Here is a 21652-nt window from a genome sequence, read left to right as displayed (position 1 = left end):
GGGTGCAGAAGAGACCCTGCCTGCAGGATGCTGGGGCTTCACCCCCTTCTTTAGCCACTGCTGCCCCCTCTGCCTGCCAGTGTCTGTCTGCAAATGAGACCCTTGGTTCAGAGGGCACTGAGGGTAATGATCCAAGGCCTTTTTGTTTTTGTTTTTTTCCAGATTTTGATGAAGAAATCACTACTTCTCCTGGTGGAGCCCATGGGGGCCCAGCTTGGATGGTGTGAACAGGAGGGATTTCTCACCTGGGAGAAAAGGTGCTGAAGAGCCCATTCTTGCAGACATTTCACATCTCTCCCTGGCTCAACGTTTTTCCTTCCCTCTGCTGCTTCTTTGCTGCTGCCTCCTGAGACCTCCATCAGGACAAAGGCCGCATCAAAGTGTCAGCTGTGCCGAGAGCATTTCTCTCACTCCCTTTGTGGTCGCCTCTGGGACTGATAAAAGACCCACGAGCTTCTGGATGTGAATCCCAGTTGTGCAGCATCTTTTGCAAGCATTTGCACTGAGTGAGCAGGAGCAAAATACCCCAGGTTGGAGCAGCAGCTGTTCCTTGCACCCACAAAGAGCTGCACAGGAGAAGGCGAGTGGGAGCCTGGCTCAGCTCCGCTGCTCGTGCATTTGAACTCCTTTGCCTCTAACTTTCCGGCTGGAGGGAATGACTGACAGAGACTGATGGTGTCTCTGCCTGTGTGTAATCTTAGAGCCGGCTGGATTTGGGAAATCTCTTTCATTGCTTTAAAAAAATAAGCAAGAGACTAGACTGAAGGGTCCCGATTAACCGGGAAAATCTGGGCAAAATGCAAATGCCTTCTCAGGTTCTCGTTCCCGCCAACCGTGCTGTGTGTCCCGGGGGAGGGCAGTGAAGCCCCGCTCAGGCTGCGGTGCAGGAGGCACAGCCCGACCCCAGGGAGGGACGAATCCTGACCACGCCACAGCCATGTGCACGGGTCCTGAACACAGAGCCAGAGCTCCCCTCTGAGCCGCCCAGGTCTTTCAATGAGCATTTGGTAGGCAGTGCGATGTGCTGCTGGTCCTGTAAGCCCCCTCCTGCCTGCTCCTGCTTGCCCGTGGTGGGCTGTGCTCTGGGTGCTTGTGCCCGCCGCTCTGCAACAGCTGCCTTGCTCCTGGGCTTCTCACTGCTCAGGGTCTAAAGGGAAAGTTACAACTGGACAGAGATGACGTTATTACGTTGAATTATTATTCACAGACAGGGTTTTTCAAACAGGAATTTAGGAAGGATTTGGCACCCACCCCCTGGCTCTGCCTGCTCCCTTCCCACGGGGTCCCTGAGTCACCCGGCTCCATGTTTATCTCCCTACATCTCCATAGCATCTTAGGGACAAGTGAAGCTGGAACTGAATCAAGAGAAAACAAATACACTGGCAGAACACAGCTGAGAGAAAGCTGCATGGGTGCGAAATAAACTCCCGCAGGGGGTTGACCAAAGCCTATGAAAAGCTGCACTTCCCTCAGGTCCTGAACCAGGTAGCAGGGTTTCCAGCCTGCACTCAGAAAAGCTTGGATTCTGCTGTGTGTCTCATGGTAGGGAGACCTTTCTCAAACACACAACTTTGTCTTCTGTGGCTGAAATAAATTGAATTTGGAGACTGGAGTGAGAAATGCCAGGTGGAATATCTGCCGCAGCAAGTTTCCCAGCTGCCCAGCAGTAAGGCTGTGGAAGAAAACAGGAGGCAGGAGGCAGTTGGCTGCGCACTTGGTTGAGAAGCTGCAGCTCAGAGCTGGTGCAGCCTCCAGCACTGAGGTGCAGAGGATGCTCCAAGCTGAAAAGAGTTCCCATTGCCAGCTGCCAGGTATCCCTGCATTTCAGAGCGGCACAGGGCAAAGGCAGGGCTTGTCGGAGAGGAAAGGAAGGGGTGGTAAACTCAGCAAAGTCTTGTATCACCAGCTTGGCCTGGGTCTGGTCTTCTGGGTTTGCTTTACACTGGCAGCAATGCATTCCCCCGAGAAGGCAGCTCAGGAATCCCTGACCCAGAGCTGCTCCCTGGCGTGGCCACCCGTAGCGATGGGCAATGTCCCCAGGGCACGCTCTAGCCCTTTTATTCAGGACATTTTCAAAAAATAGCTGTCCCAAGCAGTTCTCTCTGCCTTTGACTGGTGTTGACAGTGACTGCCACGTACAATGTGACGTGGCAGCATTGCTCTGTGTCAACACATGTGATGACAGATGTATGCCAAGCGGGTAGAAATCTCAGAGCTGCATGTTGCTGTTTTTTAACCTTGGCAGCTGTCCAGGGATCATTCCTGGTCTCTCCGCTGAGGAGCGTTGCTCCGGGTCCACTGGGAGAGAAGAGTTCATCCTGGCCAGTTTTTGAGGTCTCCATCCTGACATCCCAGCCTCTGATAAGCCCCCTGGACTGAGCAGTGGATGCTTCAGGCTGGAGGTGGGTCATGAAGATCAAGCTGCTCCACCGGGAACTTTCCTTCTACAAATTCCCTTGCTGGAGAGTGAGATCTCCTGCCCGTGAGCAATGGGCAGGAGATCTGATGTATGTGAATGTTTACAGGGCGAATGTAACAAAACAGCTGATGGCTGCAGTGAAACAACCCTCCTGCTTCCTTCCTGCAATGCCAACACCTGCTCAGAAGGAGCTGTGCAGAAGACACCAGCCTAGTCAATATGGTCCATCAGGTGGCAAGTGTCATTATAGTCATATAGTCATTATGAATGGATTGAGACCAACCAAAGCTTTTGCTCAGTGTAGACTTCTCTACCAGCCTGGGCATCACCTGTCCCAGTTGCCTAGGCTATACGCCACAGCAAATTGGACGTAATCAACCCCAGGCTGTAAGGGAAGAGGGAAGAAAACCCCCTTTGGACTTCTTCACATGTAATGACGATAGGGTAGGTTTTTCTGAAGCATTTAGGACCTCTGATATTACTGGAAATGTGCCACTAGAACTGGTAGAGCAATTGCTGGGCTCTCAGGGACAGCAGCGAAATGGGGGGCTGGAGTGAGTACTGTCAGGTATGGGAGACCAAGATGCTGCAGCCAGCACACAGTGCTGGCACCCACAGTGCAAACATCGCAGGATGAACTCCAGGCAGGTGACAGAGGTAAAGCTGCACTGAAAATAGGGAGATACAGTGCCAGGCTTATGGCAGGAAATCAGTTTGGATCATAAATAGGTGAGGCAGTGAGGGATGGGGCATAACACCATGGTGCCAAGAAGAAGGAAGCGTGGTGGAAGGAAGGTGCTAAGTCATGAACAGCCTGAAAAGCAAGAAAATACCTAATGATAAGGACAAAAAAGGATGCCAAGAAGCTCAGAGCAGCAGAAACACCCTACTTGGTATAGAGAAAATTTATTTCTGAGGCACAAGTAATCCTCTCCCTGGAGCTTCAGGGGTGTTTTTCTTTCCCATCAGCTCTTTGGCACATCTGAACTTGGCGCAGGGTAAGTGCTGGGACGCTGCTGAGCTCCCAGGAGGAGGGTGGCTATGAGGTTCCACCGGGGCACTGGCAGCTTGGCTTCTTAGAGGAGACCTTTGCTAGATGCTTCTCCACAGCTGCACTGGGGAAGGGCAGCACGGGGCGGCTGAGGGGGTTTCGCTGGGGCTGGTGGCCCATGGTTGTGGAGGGGGGAGCTGGGGGTGAACAGGGCAGGTACCAGACCTGCACAGATTTATGCCCCTAAAGCAGAAGGTGGTTGTTGCCACCTTTCTGACCACCCCATTTCTCTTCCCATCCCATTCCTGGTGGGATGGAAAGAGAAAACTGTGAGCTGACGAATAACTTCATTAATATCAGGATTACTGAATTACTTACAGAACTCAAACTTTAGCAGATCTATGATGAAAATGAGAAGCTCTGTGTGTGTTTGTGTGTACCCATGTCCCATGCATTTGACCCTTACGGTGACATTTTTGTCCCAGGGAAATCAAGGCAACTGGGGACACCCAAGTCGTGCCCCCGAGCTCCTCTGAGCAGAGGAGGGTGCCAAGCCACAGCCAGCCCTGGGGGGCCGCGTGGGCTTTGCTGTCTCCTTTGACTTCACCAGGTTTTGGGGCCAGCCAGCCGCTCTCAGCCTGCGATTCCTCCCGCTCACAGCGGACTGCAGGGAACCGGCCAGCCCGTGCGCTGCTGTGGGAGGCTGCTCCATGGAGCCCTGCCAACCACTTGCCATGGCATACTTTGGGAACCGCTGCTTTAGACACACTGACGAGAGCAGGGTAATGTATTTCTACTGGAAAATAAACATATCTCTAATGAAAACCTGGTGCACTGTCATTTAGTGTTTGTTTTTTTTTTTTTTTTTAATGGTTCCTTAGGTGAAAATTAGGGCTTTTGTCTTGTCAGACTCAAGCTTTTCCCCATACTTACCATACCAGCCCATCAGTATTATTTCTCAAGCATAAAGAGAGCCTGGAAAACTTAAACATGTGACCAGAAAGAAACAGAAAAAAACCCCAAAAGACAAAGGGTGTGGTTGAGAGTTGTGTCTTCTCTCATTTTTAAGTTTCCAAGCATGGGCTTCCTACTCTCCTGGATTAGGCAAGAGGCTTTTTCATGGTTTCAGGTGTGGATTTGCAGCTCTGTGCCCACAACTGAAAGAATACAAATGACTTCATAAAAAAGATAATTTTGTTCTGTATCTTTACCCCTGGCTTTGACTTAGATTAGCGTTGCTTGAAACAAGCTAAGAGATAAGAAACTTTTCCAGTTGAATAACTGTGTTGCTAAGACGGTATCACTGATGTTTTGCTGCTACTAGTAATTTACTTGCTTGTGGAGCCTTGCAGCGAAAGCAGAGTAGGCACCGCCTGAGTTTCAAATGTGTTTGTTTCAAAAGTTTCAAAGTTTTATGTGCCACCAAATTTCTCAGGTCTTCTTTCGGTGTCAAAAGGATGCCAGATGAGGAAAAGAAGCAAAAATAAGCAGTTTGCAACCATTTTAGCCTTCAGAAGGTGCCTTGGACATCACGTCTTTCTTCTTACATGGAATTATTTTGATAAGGCTTTTCTGTATGTGATATGTACCCTTTCCAACTTTAAATCCTTTAATTAAGGGCTAGATTGTGAGTTGGGCTGTGTGCCCGCAAAGAGCAGTAAGAGGGAAGGTATATGAATGCATAGGACTGCTCAGCCTCTTAGTCCACACACAGAAAACAGGATTTTGCCCCAGTGCCTCTGGTCCCAAAGAGAAAAGAACGGGAAGGGGCTGGAGAAGGAGTTTCAGCTGTCGTGGTGGAACCCGTGGGCAGAGTTAAGCCTTAAATTTCCTTTCTAGGGGTTTGTCTCTATTTTCCCCCACTCTCAAAAAGTTCAAAAGAATGTCAAGTGAAATGGTTCATTCTGGCTAGCACAAGAGCGCGGTGGTTAGCCCACTGTGGGCTGCAGGCTATTTCTAGCTGGGAGGGTCTTCCAAGCCCCCCTGCAGACCTCGGTGCCTTTCTCCCACTGTCCCTGGGATGCACCAAGCACCATTTGCCAGGGATCTTGCCTCTGAAAGGGGAAAACTTCCCCAGCCCACCCTGGTGAGCTTCTCCTCTCCCACAGGGGACCTTTTGAAGAGATATGAGCGTGCCCAGGGCAAAGCCATCTTCGCCTCGCACAGGATGATTAAGAAGCGTGTTTATGAAGTCCAGGAGACAGCTGAAGGAATTAAGTTACTTGAGTGCTTTGGGATCCTTCAGGATGAAAAATGCTGTATACATGTCGGATTTTATTATTACAATTACAGTCAGATGTTAATCCCCTCACCGGGATTTACTAAGGCAGCAATGCCAACAGCAGTACATCTCGCTGAGTAATTGCCCTGTTCCTGACTCTTGGGTGTCTCTGCCCTGAGCTGCTTCTCATTACTGTGTTTGCTTTAATTCTGACACTGCTGAGAGACCCATGTTTCCCCACCCAGCAGCAAGTGAAGGCAGAGCCCACATCTGCCTGCACATCAAGGCTGACCGCAGCTCAAGCTTCACACACGTATTGGGGTCAGGAAATCAGAAATAAGAATGTTTTACTGATAAAACTCAGTATGGAGGGATAACGATACGCATCTCTTCTGCAAATTGTTTTGAGAGCTAATGAAAAAAGAGCTGGGGAACAGTATCGTTTCATGACTCTAATTGCAGAGTGTGTGAGCCTAAGGAGTGAAGAAAAGCTCAGAGTTCAGCAAACCAAGCCAGGATCACAGGAGCAGAAATACACCACAAGGGAAGAAAGCCTGGATATGTTCAAACCATGCACTTTAATCCTGTACGCTGTAAATAACCAGGACACACTGTGACCAGCTCCTGAGCTGGCACACAACTCTTTGTGCCCCTGAATCCAGGGGATGCTCTGACTTTACACAGACTCAGGGCTGGATCTCTGAATTCTCGATTTTTGGGGCTTTTGTTTTCTTTCCCTGTCTGAACCCAACATTTGGCATTTCTGGGATGAAGAAGAGACAGAAACCTGGGGGAAATGCTCCGTTCATTAGTTTGCCGAGTGAAGCCAGCTCTGCACACGTTCAGTGTGCACCAGTGGGGTGCTCCTGGCTGCCCTCCTGTTGCAGCCCTTTGCTTCGCTTGGTGGGTCATAAACACATTGCGGTGAGAAACTGGCCCCACGATCTGGCTCATTCTCTCCGCGCCCTGCCTTGGCCCCAGTGGGTAGCTGGTTATCTCATGCTGTTGGGAGGGAGTGACTGGCATGGGCAGGAATGTCAGCCTGGAGGAACCAGCTGTGTGTCCAATTTCTGGATATGGTTCAAGTGTGATCTCAGTGCCGAGCAATGTGGAGGTAAAAGAGGTGAGAAAAGTTTGGGTTTTCACTGTGTTGACACACACCAGGCTCCCACCCTCTGTGCCTCAAAGGTTGTGGGTCCCACTCTCTGCCAAGAGATTTAGCCCCACAGCTGATGAGAAGCAGGTGAAGAAACAGCCAAGGATTTAACCTGGCTTGCTATCACATGATGTTGCACTGAGGGATGCAGGGACAATTTTGAGAGAGTGATGCTTCTGGAAGGCTGTGACCTCCCTTGCAGAGGGTGATGAGATGCTGATGCTGGAGTGCATCTGGCAGTTATACTCTGGTGTGCTGCCCCAGGGGTCCTGCCCAGGAGGGGCTATAGGGACATGTTGCCCCACACTTCCAAGCTCTCTGTGAAGCTTGGAAGAGCGCTTTCTAAGTGGCATGGGCTTTTGTGGAGAAGCAGACGTAGTGGGGCAGCAGAGTGGTTGCGGAAAGCAGAGGCAGAGCTCGGGCCCAGCTACCCAGGAGGTCTTGCCAGTGCCCAGACCACCCCGGGCTGGCGCAGAAGATGCCGAGGGCACGCAAGGGCTCCTCTGCCTTTGGGGCCAACGCTGCGAACCCAGCGCCCTGCACACTGATGGGGTGATGGCCCCGGTGTCTCTCCTTGCCGGGCCCTGCAGCACCCGCGTCCCAGCCCGGGCCAGCGCCCGGCGGCCCCCGCTGGCCCCCGGGCCGGCAGGTGGACGCGCTGCGCGGCCGTGGCTGCTCCCGGCGGCGGCGGCAGGACCCGGCGGCGCCCGCGCGGGCGCGGCTGTCACTCAGCGCGCGGCGAAAGTGACAGCGGGGGCGGGGCGGCCGCGCGCCGGGCGCGTATTTAACTTGGGCGGCGAGCGGCGGCGCGGCAGTGCGCGGCGGGCGGGCGGCGGGGCGCGGAGCGGAGGGTTTCACGGCACGGCCGAGCCGGACCGCACCGACCTGCACCGAAACGCGCTGAACCGAACCGAGCCGAGCTCCGCCAGGCCGGGCTGCACCGCGCCGAGCCGAGTCGGCAGCGCAGGGCGCGGAGCGGGCGAAGCGCGGAGCAGCGGCTGGATGCGCTGAGCGCGGCGGGGCCGACCGGGCCCCCGGAGCAGCGGCAGCATGGGTCGCCGGGGTTGCTGAGCGGCGGCCGAGCCCGCCCCTGCCCGCCCCCTCCGAGGAACCGCGCGGAGCGGCGGGCGCCGTCAGGGACCGCGCCGGGAGCCGGGGCGCGCCGCATCGCCTCGCCGCGCTGGTGCCGGGGATTTCCCCCCTCCGCCGAGGATGCCCCGGGGGCCCGCGGGCCGCCCCAGCCGCTCATCATGAGGAGGAGCCCGGCCGGGCCGCGGGCGCTGCCGGCGCCGCCCGCCGCCGCCGCCTGAGCCCCGCGCCCCGGCGGTGCCCGCGCAGGGGCCGCCCGAGCGGGCCGCGGCGCCGTGACCCTCCTCCCCGCCCCCTCGCCCGGCTATAAAGGAGGGTTTTATTCTCGGGCTCCGGTCTCACGCCAAACCCTGTCACACCGTCTAGACAAGCTGTCGTGGGGCTCGGCCCAGCTGTCACCATGGCGATGGAGACGAGTCCGCTGTGAATTTTGGGGGGGAGCGAGCGAGAGCGGCGAAGGAGGAGGAAGGCTCGGCCGCCTCCCTGCCCTGCCCTGCCCCGCCGCCGCCCGCGGGGGAGGCACGGACCCCCCGGCGCTCTCGGCCGCGGCTGGAGCCGGCCCGGCGGGGAGCCCCGGGGAGCCAGCGGCCGCGGGCGCGGAGCGAGCCTCAGATGCGTCTGTCACACAACCTCGGCCGAGCTATTTAAAGTAACGGGCCTCGCCGGACTTTTGTCTCTGCCTATTTATGAGTCCCCGGGAGCTGGCAGGCGCCGCCGGGCAGCGCTAGGAGCCGAGCCCGCCGCGCCAGCCCCGCGGGGAAGCCAGCGCCGAGCCGGGGCCGGCGGGGGCCCTCCCGGAGCATGACGGCGATCCGGGCGCTCCTGCTCTGTTCCTGCCTGGGGCTGCTGCGACTGGGGGGCGGGCAGCCCTTCCTGCGGCTGCGACCCTCGCCCAGCGACAACCTGCCGGTCAAAGACATCGTGGAGCACCCGGATCCCGAGTACGACCCCAAGGAGCAGGACCTGGACGAGAGGACTCTGAGGAAGAAGCTGGGCAGCCATTTCGACCCCGGTTTCATGGCCGTGGCCGTGCCGGGACCGGCCAACGCCTCGGGCGCCGAGGCGGCGGCGGGGCGGGGGCGGGCGGCGCTGCCCGCCGAGCTGCGGCGGCTGGAGCTGGGTCCGCCCCAGGGACCGCGCCTCAAGGTGGGCAAGAAGGCGCGGCGGAAGGTGCTGCAGTGGCTCTGGGCGTACACCTACTGCCCCGTCCTCTACACCTGGAAGGACCTGGGCGTCCGCTTCTGGCCCCGCTACATCAAGGAGGGCAACTGCTTCGCCGAGAAGTCCTGCTCGCTGCCCGAGGGCATGTTCTGCAAGCCCGTCAAGTCGGTCACCAAGACCTTCCTGCGCTGGCACTGCCAGGGCTGGTCCAGCCAGAAGTACTGCACCTGGATCCCCGTGCAGTACCCGCTCATCTCCGAGTGCAAGTGCTCCTGCTAGCCTCCCTCGGCCCCTTGCACTGCCGCCTTCTCTCGTTTGGATGATTTTTTGGGGGGGTGGTTGTTTTGATTATTTTATTTTTTTTCCACACTCCCAGCGCGGGGTGGTAGGAGGAGGAACCGTTGTTGGTGAGGGGGGTTGTTTTGGTTTTTTTTTTTGTTGTTGTTGGTTCTTTTGGACTTATTTTAATGTTATTTTATTTGAAAGGGGAAAAGCAAACCCAGGAACTGCAGGGCAGGCCAAAGGCACAGTAAAGCACTACAATCAGATGTCTATTTTTATACATATATAGCCTTCTAACAAAAGGAAAATAAAAAACTAAAAAAGAAAAAACAAAAAATAAAATAAAAAAAAAAAAGAAGAAATTACCAGCCGTGTAAATAGAGAGATTTTAAAGGAAAGGGGCGAAATCGCAGCTGTTTTTTATTATTATAATTATTATAATTATTATTATTATTATTTTAAAGACATAGGACCACATTTTAAACCCATCCTCACAGAACCTGAGCACTTCCCTGCTGAAGGGAAGGGCAGAAATTTCCTGTAAAGATGATTTAACAAAAGGAAAAGGGGGGGACGGGGTAAAAAAAGAAAAGGGCAAAGAAAGAACGGCAGCATCCCCGAAGACAGTTATTTCTCTGTGCTGTATTTTTTTTTGTCTTCTTCAGACCTTGTCACTGATGTTTGAACTAATTTGCCAAGCTCTCTAGGATTTTTTTTTTTTTAAGTGTATAACAATTAATTAAGGAGGAAATTTTAAAGAAAAGTACAAATCTATGACAGAGTGGAATCATTTTGTTGTGTGGGAATACATATAGTCATGTAGAGATGTTAAAGGAAATTTTCTGTGTACAGTTTATTTATTTTTAATGTTTGTGTATAGGAAAAAAAGCTAGAGATTATGCCAGAAACTATTGGAAATGTTTACTTGAATATTCCTTTAAAAACATATCAATGTAAATATGAGCTATCACTGATCAAAACATTTTTAGCAATAAACTCTATCTTTGAAGAAAACACCCCGTGCTGCACCCCAGCTCCCTGGGAGACCAGCGGAGACTCGAATTGTTGCTCGGAGCAGGTGATGAGTAAGGGCTTTGGCTGGGCCATGCCTGTGTAAATTGTGAGACACCCTGAAGGCTGGTAGAGCTCAACCAATTTATGCCTCTCCAGGATCCTGCTCTGGGTTTTCTTTGTGTATATAACCTGTTAGGGAGAAAAAAAATAAAGGGCGGGGAGAGAAGTAGCTCATAACACACAGAAGAGCTGCGTGTCCTGCACAGGAGGTGTCGTCTGAAGTCCTTGGGAGATTCCTGCTTGATGTTGCCCGTCCCGGGCTCCCACACGCTCTCTGGCTCTTGGATTTGGCTCTCCTGCTGGCGGAGGAAGCGGTCGAGGTTACCACCCAGGCCATCAAAGCGCCTGTCACAGCTCAGCAGCCCCGTGTGTCAGAACAAATGTTTTTTTCTCGGTTGCTGCCACTAGCACAGGAGGGAAGGATGGAGACGAGTCCTGTGCCCAGCCCTGCTGCCACGATGGAGCCTGGGGCTGGCATCTGTCCCCTGCAGCACAGCCGGGTGTGTGCTGGGGTCGGGAGGAACTGCTGAGCCTGCAATGGGGCTGCCTGCCCTCAGCTTTCTGCCCTCGTGTGCTGGGGCTGGTGGGGCGCCCCGTTCTCCCAAGAGAGCTCACAGAGCCAGGGCACGGGAGAGACGGGACGGCTCCGCACACAGGGGCTGCCGGCAGCTGGCTGGCTGGGGAGGAGCCCAGCACTGGTGAGCGGAGGCACTGGCAGTGCAGCCCGCTCCCGATGGAGAGCTGTCTGTCTGTCTGTCTGTCATAGAGCTTGGAGTGGGGCCCTGATGGGCTGCCAGGCCTTCCCCCTGCATGCTCCGCGTGGGCTGCTGGTGCTGGAGGGGAAGGTCTGGCCATTCCCCTTGGGTGTCTGAAAGGCGCCTGGCATCCCTGAGGAACAAACTGTTGCTGAAGGCCCTTGCCAGCAAGGAGCTGTGCTCCACCAAGCTGTCTGCAGAGCGGCTGGGAGACCACGTCCCCCTCCACGCCAAGGACAGTGGCATGGCATCAGGCCTGTGGGAATGCACCAGGACCCTCCGAGGGGTTTGGCTTGCATCCCTCAGCGGTCCAGCAAGCCTCCCTGGAGCATCGCTGGAGAGCCCCAAGGTCGTGCATGGAGAGAGGCCAAAACAGGGAGAGGGCTTTTCTAACAGGCATGGTGGGGATGAAGTAAGAAGGACAGTGACATCCAGCAGCCAATGTCCCTGCAGATCCCGACGACCATCCGCTCAGCCCCACATAAGGAGGCTGGTCGGCCTTTCCGTGCGTTCATCAGTGAGGGAATGGGGAATGGGGGGATGTGGAGGGCAGGGTGGAAAAGAGATCTCGGCGAAGGCAATGTGCAAAACATCAGGGGCATTTGGGAGAGGAAGGGGAAAGCTCATTTTGCAAGAGGAACAACATCTGTGGTGTGGGGGCTGAACATCTGTAGGCAGGAGCATGGGGGGAGGGCATTCTGGGAAAATATTTCTGACATAATCCCAACAGTATCTGGTGTGTTGGGATTTGGTTACAAATGGCCCTCTAACGTCTTTGTGCGTTTTGTTCTGCTGGTTCCAGGGGCACACAGAGACCCCTGCTTTGTGCTAACCTGGGAAATAAACCATTCGCTGGGCTCAATGGCTGAGTTCAGTTGTGCGGGGAAGGGGGGGTGGGAACGGGGAAGGCGAGATTTGTGTGAACTCCAGCAAAAACCAGCCTAAAAGCCTCCATGCCATGTGCTGGAGGGAGGAGGGGGGCTGCCTCTGTCTCTGGGGACAACTCAGTGGTCCTGCTTGAGATGATGTCTTATCTGGAGGCAAAAGCAAGAGAGCCAAGCGCTGAGTGGCTCGGTGCTGGCAGGGGAGCAGAGGGCAGCACCATGGAGTGCATGCCAGGCCCTGCCTCGCCAACCTGCCATGGTGCTGGTGTCACTCACGGCCACCTCAGGCCAACGCACAGTCACCTTGTGCTGGGGCACCTCCTGCTCGGCTGACCTGGGAGGTGATGAGTCAGACGTGTGAGGGCCGGCTTGTGGGCATGATGGCTGGATTCATCTGCTGAGCCTCAAAGGAGTGAAAGACAAAGGGGAACAAGCCTAGTTCTTTGGTGTGGCTGCTTCATTGTCTCCCCAGGCTGCTTGGGGACAAGCTGCAAGAGGACAAGCTGGGGGGGAGGTGGGAAGGGGCAGAACAGGCAGAACCAACAGTGCCCTGAGATGTGGTGGGTGCCCATTTCTGAAGACATGAGTCTTTCCCCTTGAGCTCTGGGGTGATGGTCCTGGAGATGGACCTAGAGCACCAAGAGTGGGTGGCATCCTCTAGGTTGGGTCATGTTTGTCATCACATTGGCAAGAAACACATACGGCGGTGGCCACACACTGACAGGTGTGTGCACATCCACTCCCAGGCACCCAGCCAGTCCCTCTCTTCACCCAGTATTTGCAGGGGGACCGTGTCCATGCCCTGTGAAACTGCAGTGAGCCACAAGCTTTGCAGTCTCCCTTGTCTGCATTAAGTCTCAGGGCTCAAGCAGAAGGTGGTTAGCGGGAGGATCAGCAGTTTAATGCTTCTTCCTTCAGGTAGGGCAGAGCACACGTGGTGGAGGGAGCTCCATCGGACCTGATGGATGCCCCATGTGCTGCAGGCACACGTCCACTGGTGCAACAAGGAGGTGAAGGCAGTTTTCCTCTCCACTGCCAGTGCTGGCCAGAGCTTGCCTGCTCTGACACCTCGTGCTGTGCTGGGGCAGCTCCCCTGGCTGGATCACATCTGGATCTCTTCCTTGTAGTCCCTACAAAGCCCAACTCAGAGCAGAGAGTCCCTCTCTTGGGCCCATGGAGATCTCCATCTCTTCCTTTTGCATGTCAAGGCCCTTCTGTCAGCTGGTGAATTGCTCTTCCATGCACAAATCCCAAATTCAGATTATCTTGTTTGCCTTGGGAGAGAGTGTGAGCTCAGAACAGCTTCTCACATCTGACTTGGTGGTACAGAGGCACTTTTCCATTTGTCTTTCTCACCCTCGTTGGGTTTTGACACCAGCAGAAGGTTAACTCTTTTGTCTCTGTTGCCAAAGGGTATTTCATCCCCATTTTCCTGTGCCACCACAGACAATTTAGCTCAGGAGCCCTCAGCTAAGGCCGGTCTCCAGGAATGTAGTTTCTGTTGGTGCACCAGCTCTGCCAGGGTAACCCAGACTCACAGGGCCAGAGCTCACAGATATCCAATGCCAGCTCCTGAGATGTCTGACTCAGACCCGGGTGATGATCGAAGCCCATCACTCATCGTTCCTAGAAAGGCAGACAAAGGGTTTGGAGGCAGTAACTGGCCTCCTCAAAACTTTCAGGCTCATGCTAAACTGGGACTTTTATCAATGTGGAAAATTATGTTTGCCCCCAGTATGGCCACCAGGTGACAGGGAAAGCCAGTCTCCCTGCACACTCTACTTGGTCCTCCAGCGGGTCCCTGGTGAGCCCATCGCACTGACCACTGCTGGCCAGGAGCTCCAGGTGAGCTGGACCTGCTTCCTCTGGGCACCCCGAGCACCTTGTTCATCACCACAATGAAAAAACACACAACAATGAGGTTACCAGTGTCAGTACAGGCCAGGGAGGACTGTGCTGACTGCACGTCTGCTCCACGGGGAGGGTAGAGGTGGGTTCTTGTCTTGCCATCTCCCCAGAGCTGCTGGATGCAAGGGTGGGGGGGTCTGCTTCCTCTGTGCAAGACCCACCTCATGCTGCCTTTCTCCCTACTACTTTGCAGTTGTCCTTAGCTGCTTATGTCTCCATGTACAGTAAACCCAACCACATGTCTAGCAGAGCTGGGCCCTGACCCCTCACCAGCGTGCATGTGAGGGGATGCGGGGAGTATCTAGGGCTTTACTCATTGTCACTCCAAAGGTGGCAGATGAACTGCTGGTTCACGTGCAAAAAACTGTGCATGAAGCTCCCCTTCTCCTCGGTGATTAAAAACAAACGTTAACATCAGCACCATCCAGGAGACATGGTTGCTCTTCTGCATTAACTGTTTGGTATTCTCCTTAAAAATGTCAGACACCCCGTCAGGGAGAAAGGATCACATCACGTGGTGCCTGGGAGCCCAATCAGAGAGGCAGAGCCACGAAGAGCAAATCACGACTAGCTGGGAGGCAGCACTCGCAAGCCAACCATTGGCTAAAATGGCTCTTTCAGGCAGCCGGTGAATGAATCCATTCACAAAAAAAAAAAAAAAAAAAAAAAAAGCAGGGCTAGTTTGCAAACAGCAAAACAGTCTACATAATTTTATTTTGCACTGGATGAGTCTGCCAGGGAGACACCCAAGCCCTGAAGGAGATGTGTGGGACGTGGCTGGTGCAGCCGTGGCCAAGCCCAGCATAGGTGCAGAAGCAGATTCCACCTCTCTGTCTGCAGGCCCTACTGCTCCCACCAGGGAGGATCAATGCCCCGCACAGAGAACCTCGGTCTCCCATCAGAACCCCTGGAGCAGGGCACAGACCACTGAGGGTCCATGGACCACCGCGGGGATGTAGCAGGAGACCCCACTCTCCCGCATGACACAGATGTCCTGAAAAGGGAGAGGAGCCCTTGCAGAAGCCCACACCCCCACAGAGCCAGCAGAGCAGATGATGGGAAAGGCTCATCCTTGAATATGGAAGCCAAGGGTGAAGGGTATGACTTTGGGTAGCTGCCAGGTCTGGGGCACGTCTGCTTACAGAGGGCCTGCCTAGGTCAGCCATGTCATATGTGAACCGGGTCCTTGGAAACCAGTCATCTCCCCATGCCGGAGAGCAGAGAACAAGGTGACCAGCCAAGATCACTGACTGCCTCCGTGAGTTAGGATTGGAACCTTTCCCCCAGGGGAATCTTACTATGAAAAGTCAGACCTTTGGAACCAGTGCTGCCACAGCTGCTGGGGGTCCATGGTGAGGATCGCAGAACTCCCAGGATGGCAATTCCAGCCGAAGAGCAGCAGCGTGCCCAGAGCGCACCATGTTTCAGCTTCCCTGTCTCAGCATTGGCTGCTTTGAGGCAGCCTTTGAGGAGGTAGCAGGACACAGAACTGAGCAGCAGGAATGATGAGAAGGGAAGTAAAGGTTGCATCTCTGGGTGCCATGGCAGGACAGCCATTGGGGAGCAGGCTGTGAGTCTGGGGTGGGAAAAGAGAACAGCAGTGCCGGAGAAAAAGAACTCCTTGTCATGGATGCTGGCTCACTGCAGGGAATCATGTACAGGTGTTCTGGTCTACAGGCTTCTTGGGGGGTTGTGCAAGAGCCATCAGATCCCCTCTGAGGCTGACTGTGTCCTCAAGCATTGCCTGGTCTGCTTCCATCCTATTTACTGCCAAAAGACACTTTCTCTGCAGGAGATGGTACTAACAAAGGACTGGGCCTCCAGCCTTGGCTCAGTTTATCTACTTTATTGGGACAGAGACCATAGTTCATCCTCGAACTGAAATTATGGACTGAGCTGGACTTGGTGTTCCACTCTTTGACTGTATTTCAGGAAAGAACCTACTTTTGCCTTTTCCCTTCCCACCAGGAACTGCAGCCAGCAATCCTCTTGGACACCTCTTCCAGCAAGAGAAGGCAGTATGCAGGTCAATGTGTAGCCATGAGTCTGGACTTTGCCGCTAGTAATGAGGAACGCTGCTTGAAGGTGCGTGTAGTGTTTTGGTACCCAACAGGAGCCCTTGGCTGAGCTGTAACAGGAGGTGCCTTCAGCCCAGGCTGCCCATGGGCTGCTGAACTGGGCTGCAGTGCAATTTCTCACCAGGAGCATGGGGGCTGTGCCTCCTCCCTGACATTGCTCTGGAGGTGCAATGTGGCCCCAAAGCAGGGAGGAGCACCAGCCAGGCACGGACAGTGGTCCCAAGGCCAAGGCCATGGCACAGTGCTGGGGCCTGCCCCTGGACTGAGGCAGCGCAGGTGCCCCCCTCACTGGGAAGGCTGGGGTGGTCCTGGGGAGTGGCTGTGCCAGCCCCGTTGGGGCACTGGCACTCTGCTCCACCGGGGCTGCAGAGTCCCCCTGGGAGGCTCCGGGCAGGGGCTGTGCCCTGGGCCTGGCCCTGCCCCGGCGCTCTCCGGGGCGCAGGCCGGGCGTGCAGGCCGGAGAGAAGGACCCTGCCCGGGGGGTGCAGCTTGCGGCCTACCCCAGCTCCAGGGCTTGCCCCGGCTCCGCACCCTCCCATCTCCCCGGCGCCGCGGCCGGACCGGGCCGGCCAGGGCCCACCCCGGAGCCGCCGTCTGGCGCCGCCGCCGCGGGCGCCGTGACCCGGGAGGAGGGCGCCACCTGGCGGCTGCGCGGGGCCAGTCGGGCCCCACCCGCCGGGTGCTGCCCGCGGGGTCAGTCCCGCACGGCCCCGGCCCCCGCACCCACCGGGCGCTGCCGCCGTCTGCCCGCTGGTCCCGAGCGGCCACCGCGCCTCCGAGCGATGGCCCAGGTTTCCCGGGTCTATGGCTGTGCCCGCTCCAGGGCAGCTCCCTCCCGCCGCACCATGGACAGGGACCTGTGTGGGGCCTGTCCTTGGGGCACCACTGCCCCTCCCGCTCCTGGGAACACGGGGGCCACTGGTGGGTGCCCAGCGCCCACCACAGGGCTCCCGGCCCGGAGGAGCGGGGAGCAGCCGGCCTTGGTCCCCGTGCTGCCGAAGGGGAGCTGCCGGCGGTGAGGACACGCCAAAGCCTTTGCCGGTGGCCTGGGTCAGGGACCCCGCCGGGGGAGCTGTGCCTTCCCTGGAGCACCAGGGACCCTCAGGGATGGAGCCTGAGGCTGGGCTGGACACGCAGCAGCTCTCCAGGGCGCCCAGCTCCTCACCAGCCACCCCTGACCCTGGATGTGCCATTACGCCACCCCAGCGTTGCAGGAGCCTCTTCTCCTCTGGCCATTGTGGCAGCAGTGGCAGCCACTGGCCAGCAAACAGAACCAAGAGGTCCAAAGCCCTCCATGATGTTCCTCTGGGCAAAAGTGAATTTGTTCTTTATGAGGAACTTTAGCATGCCTTGAATATAAAGGCTTCCTGCAGGGACTGACTAAGCTACATGCTCCTGAAGGGAGTGCTGGAAGAAGCACAACCAAAGATACCCTGCGTAGAAGAAAGATACCCTCCATGAACACTCTGAGTGAAGTGGGATTCATCTAGGTCCCTCCATCTCTGTTGCCTATGCGCCGAGTGTCTGTACACAGTTGTTGTCCTGGTCCAGGTCCAGCCCTGTTGTCCAGCTCAGTTACTTCAATAAGCTTTCAAATTGCTTAACAAATACCACACAAATGTTTCAAACCCTGAGAATTTGTACTCTGGGCTCAAATGTGATTTATCTTCATCTACGCCTGCAAGATTTACCAGCCCGAATTAAGGAATGGCTGCGCTCTTCAAAGTGTGGTTCTAGTCAGAAAAACCAACTGGACTCTCCTCTCAGTGAGTAGGACACATGACCAAAGCAGAAGGGAAAAATTGAGAAACCTTTTTCTAAAAAAATCCTTGTGTTTTTTGGTAAAAAATTTTGAAGTGTGGCTGAATTTAGAAACATTTGACCAACTCTGTAGCGCTCCAGGAGTCAGGCAAGGAATCACGAAAATTAAGGCAATTTTTTTCCTCTGTTCTTCATCAAAATTTAATATTTTGATGCCACTTTTCATCAAAAAGTGCTGGCAACCACTATGCAGCACATCTGCTGCCTAAGGAAGTCCATCTGCAAACTTCCACCCTTTGGTAATGTGGATGGGAGATGTCTCTGTGGATGCGTACACACAAGAGAGTAAGTGCGCTTGTTCACGTGCTCTGGGCAAGCCTGCTAAAGCACAGGATGAGAGGACTTAATCCTGTGTATAGATGAGTGTGCTAGTAAATATGGCAGTAGTTTCTACTAAGGAACCCTGCAGACTTGCAGTTCCAGTCATTGCTACTGCACTTCTTCCTTTCTTGCTGTGACACTGGGTTCCCAATGGGGGAGGTTGGCTCTGCTATGCCCTGAGAGCCACTGGAGCAAGGCCAGGAAATCACAGCCCTGTGGACAGCTTTAGAGAACATGGAGTCCATTCTCCTCTCTTAAAAGCTCTTCAGTTTGATCTCCGAGGTGCAGGCCACAGTCCGGACAGGTACAAAAAAACCCAACCTCCAACAGGATAAAACCTCAAACCAGGCAGAGAAGGTCAAGAAATACAAGAAGACGAGCCATTGAATAATTGTCACTAGAATTTAGAGAAACCAGCTTTGAAGCCAGTTGATGCTGACCCAGAGCCGTACTGTTAAATGCACCTCATCTGAAGATGAGAAGGCATGGAAGACAAGTACAGGGACCCACACCGGAAAGTAACAGCCTCAGGAACTGGATTTTCTATTGGCAAGAAACTTTTTTCAGACCAGACTTACCTTGAAACCATGTTATTTGTTTATCTGTGCAATTTCCCCTCAAATTAAAATGTAGCCAAAAAAAAGTCATGATGGGGCATTCCAGAGGTTTCCCTCAGACAACATCAGAGCCTTTTGATCCAGTTTTAACCCGCAGACTCTGTACTTTCAGGTTATGGTGCTGATGTGGTCACAGTGACACAAGGCAAAGAAGGAACTAAAAGATCCTTTCGGGCTGGATGGGGGATGTAATCCACCAATCAGTGTGAGGAGAATATTTTACTCCTCATCAGCTTTCCTGGGTCAGTATGTTTTTCTTCCTCAAAGAAAAAACTTCGTAATTAAACCTTTTCTGTGCAGTATTCCAGGAGATGTAACCAAAAGGATTTTTCTGCCTGCAAGTAGTGTGCTATTAGATGTTTTGTTCCATACCTCGAGCTCTCAGGCTGGAGGTATGGAACAAAAATCTGACCTTTTATACCTACCATCTTTGAAGTTGGGAGGGTCCCGATTTCAACCTCTGCAACAAAGGGCACATGTAAACCTTGATTTAAAAGGTCTGAAATGACTCTCATCATCTCCTCTGGCTGCTTGTCTCATCCAGCCAGTCTCACCTCATCCTGCCTCACCTGGAGTCAGGCGCAGGCAGCTGGATCCCATCCTCACCACTGTCCTGGCCAGACCGCGGGTGAGATCATCGGGGCCAGATGTCCCGAGGTGGGGGCTCAATGGGCACTATCCCCTGCTAGTACCCATGTCACATAGCACGGCTGTGCAGCTGTGCGGTACCCCTGGGCCAGACCCAGCCTGGTTGTCATCCATCCCAGCTGTGGAAGAAGCCATGTAGGAGTGGGAAGAAGACAGAGGGCTGACTCCCTCCCAAAGCTGAGCCAGACCCATGATGGGAGAGGAACCCCATGAGACGCCCTTATTTCCCCTACTGTCTTCAGCTGCAATACATTCTGCAGCTGAAGACCTGAGACCAATGCATTCTCTGTGGTCTCCATGTGTCACCAGTGACACCTGGTACCAACCCTGCTCATCCACTTGGCTACACCAAGGAGAATGCCGAGCAGCTGGCATCCTGCTGTCTCTGTCTCACACACCGTTTGGCATGCAGACCGCACAGGGCTGAGGAGGTGTGCAGTGCCTAGTCCATGCCATTGCTTTTCCAAACACTTTTAACTAAGAAGAGACAATAAGCCACCAACTGGTAGGTGGCTGCCAGTGAGCAGAGTCCCTGTGCAGTACTTCTGTCACTTGAAGTGCATCAGGCAATATGTTCTCCACCAAAGAACATTAGCTGGTGGGGTGTGTGTTTTTTCCCCAGATGGGAGGGTGGATCACAAGAGCAAAAACCGTTCCTGATGCTGCCAGCACCTCTGAGACACCACGTGAAATAAAAGCAGGGTCATGGTATCTGTTATCTCAAGATCTCTCCTGTGCAGGAGGTCATGTTTGGGCAGATACGAATGATTTAAATCCCACCAACAAACGAGATTTCCTTCTTACAGGACGCATCAGCTTGGCTACTGCTCAACATGCTCTGAAAATCACACTTGAGCATCTTAGCCCTGCTCCTTCGGTCAGTGATCTAAAAACTGCAGCCAAGACTGGGCAGACATGTCCCCAGGACTCCCCAGGCTTGTCATAGGGCTGTCCCTAGGGTGTCTTTTTGGCCTTGGCTTTGTTTAGTGTCCCCAGGCCCTTCCTCTAAGAGGAACTGCTGGAAGTGTGAATTTCCATGCCTCAGGACTGCTCACTGGAGCATGTGCACTCCAAGAACAAACGGAGAAAAGCACAAGGTCCCAGCCCTTGCTGTATCTGCAAAACCTGCCTCCTTCTCATTGCAGAGTGTCCTACTGTGGGAATCTGCAGCTGTCCCATGCCCCTCCATTAGGAGTAGAGCTGTGGGGCCATGAGGACCACTTCACTTTCACCTGTGCACACATCGGCAGGTTTTGCTCCTGTCTGTGCTGGTTTTGCTTTTGGACAAGCCAGGGGACCATCTGATGATACGTTTGCGTGTTTGAGTCCAAAGCGTGGTTCCCGGCTACAACTCTCCCAGGTCTGAGCTGCTTTTGAGACATCTGCTGCCCAGGGCTGAGAAGAGGTTCCCAGGCCTGCTCAGAAGAAAACTGTCGCTGCCTGCTTGGCGCCAGAGCTTGGACGGGAATTCTCTTGTTTTTCATGAGCAGGCTGAGCGGTCAGCACATACCACGAGCAACAGTCAGAGGAGCAATAAATAGCCTACCCAGACCAGAAGGAGACAACCTGTTCAGACTGGACCATTCATCCCCTGTGTTGGGCAGAATGACTATTGCTTTGCGTCAAGGTCTTGTGCGTGCTGGGGAAACAAAGCCTCTGGCCTGGCCGAGTCTGCACCGAGTGGGTCCTCCAAGAGGAGCCATGGTTACTGCTTCAATCGGCACGTCCCAAGGATGTGGTAGGCAGCCATCAGCATTGTCATTGTTCCAGTGGGACGTTTCACTCCTGCTCCCGAAACTCCTCCCGAAGAGGCAGATGCCATCACTGCGGGCTGGCTGGGGACTGCTTCTCCAGAGCTGGTTCCCATTTGGGGTCACACCCAACCATACTCCTGCATCCCAGCAAAAATCCCAGCTTTGCTCGTTCCCCAGGAAAAGTAGCGCTTTGAAAATGTTAAGGTTCTATAACTCATGCCAGGAAACCCCTGTTTTTCCAGATGATGTTTCTTTGTGGTTTTACACCCTCTGTAAGACCAGGGAACTGGAGAGGTCCCAAATGGTCCCAAATAGTCACTTAGCGTTTCCATTTCTTCCCCTTGAGGTCTACAACAGAAGCAGGCGTGAAGGGTGTTCCTACTGCTATGGGCCAACATTTCGTCCTAGTCACCTCGTGCTGAGCATCAAATATGGAATAGCCAGGGGTTGTAAAGTGCTCTGAACCTGAAAAG

At 54.4% G+C, this 21652-nt stretch overlaps 1 protein-coding gene across 1 annotated transcript; it reads left to right on the top strand.

Moving 5' to 3' along the window:
- The first annotated feature begins 8096 nt into the window (after positions 1–8096).
- On the top strand, positions 8097–10328 carry LOC309445597 (noggin-2-like). The gene has a single exon (XM_082064555.1). The coding sequence runs from the start codon at positions 8678–8680 to the stop codon at positions 9314–9316; it is 639 nt and encodes a 212-aa protein (XP_081920681.1). The 5' UTR covers positions 8097–8677; the 3' UTR covers positions 9317–10328.
- Positions 10329–21652: the final 11324 nt, after the last annotated feature.

This window comes from Streptopelia decaocto, assembly GCF_964273445.1.
Source record: "Streptopelia decaocto genome assembly, chromosome: 13".
Lineage (NCBI taxonomy): Eukaryota > Metazoa > Chordata > Aves > Columbiformes > Columbidae > Streptopelia > Streptopelia decaocto.
Note: the sequence above shows the minus strand (reverse complement) of the source record. Positions and strands in the feature narration are given on the sequence as shown.

Coding starts and splice junctions, on each gene's coding strand:
- LOC309445597 (XM_082064555.1), top strand. CDS start 8,678: ATGACGGCGATCCGGGCGCTCCTGCTCTGTTCCTGCCTGGGGCTGCTG.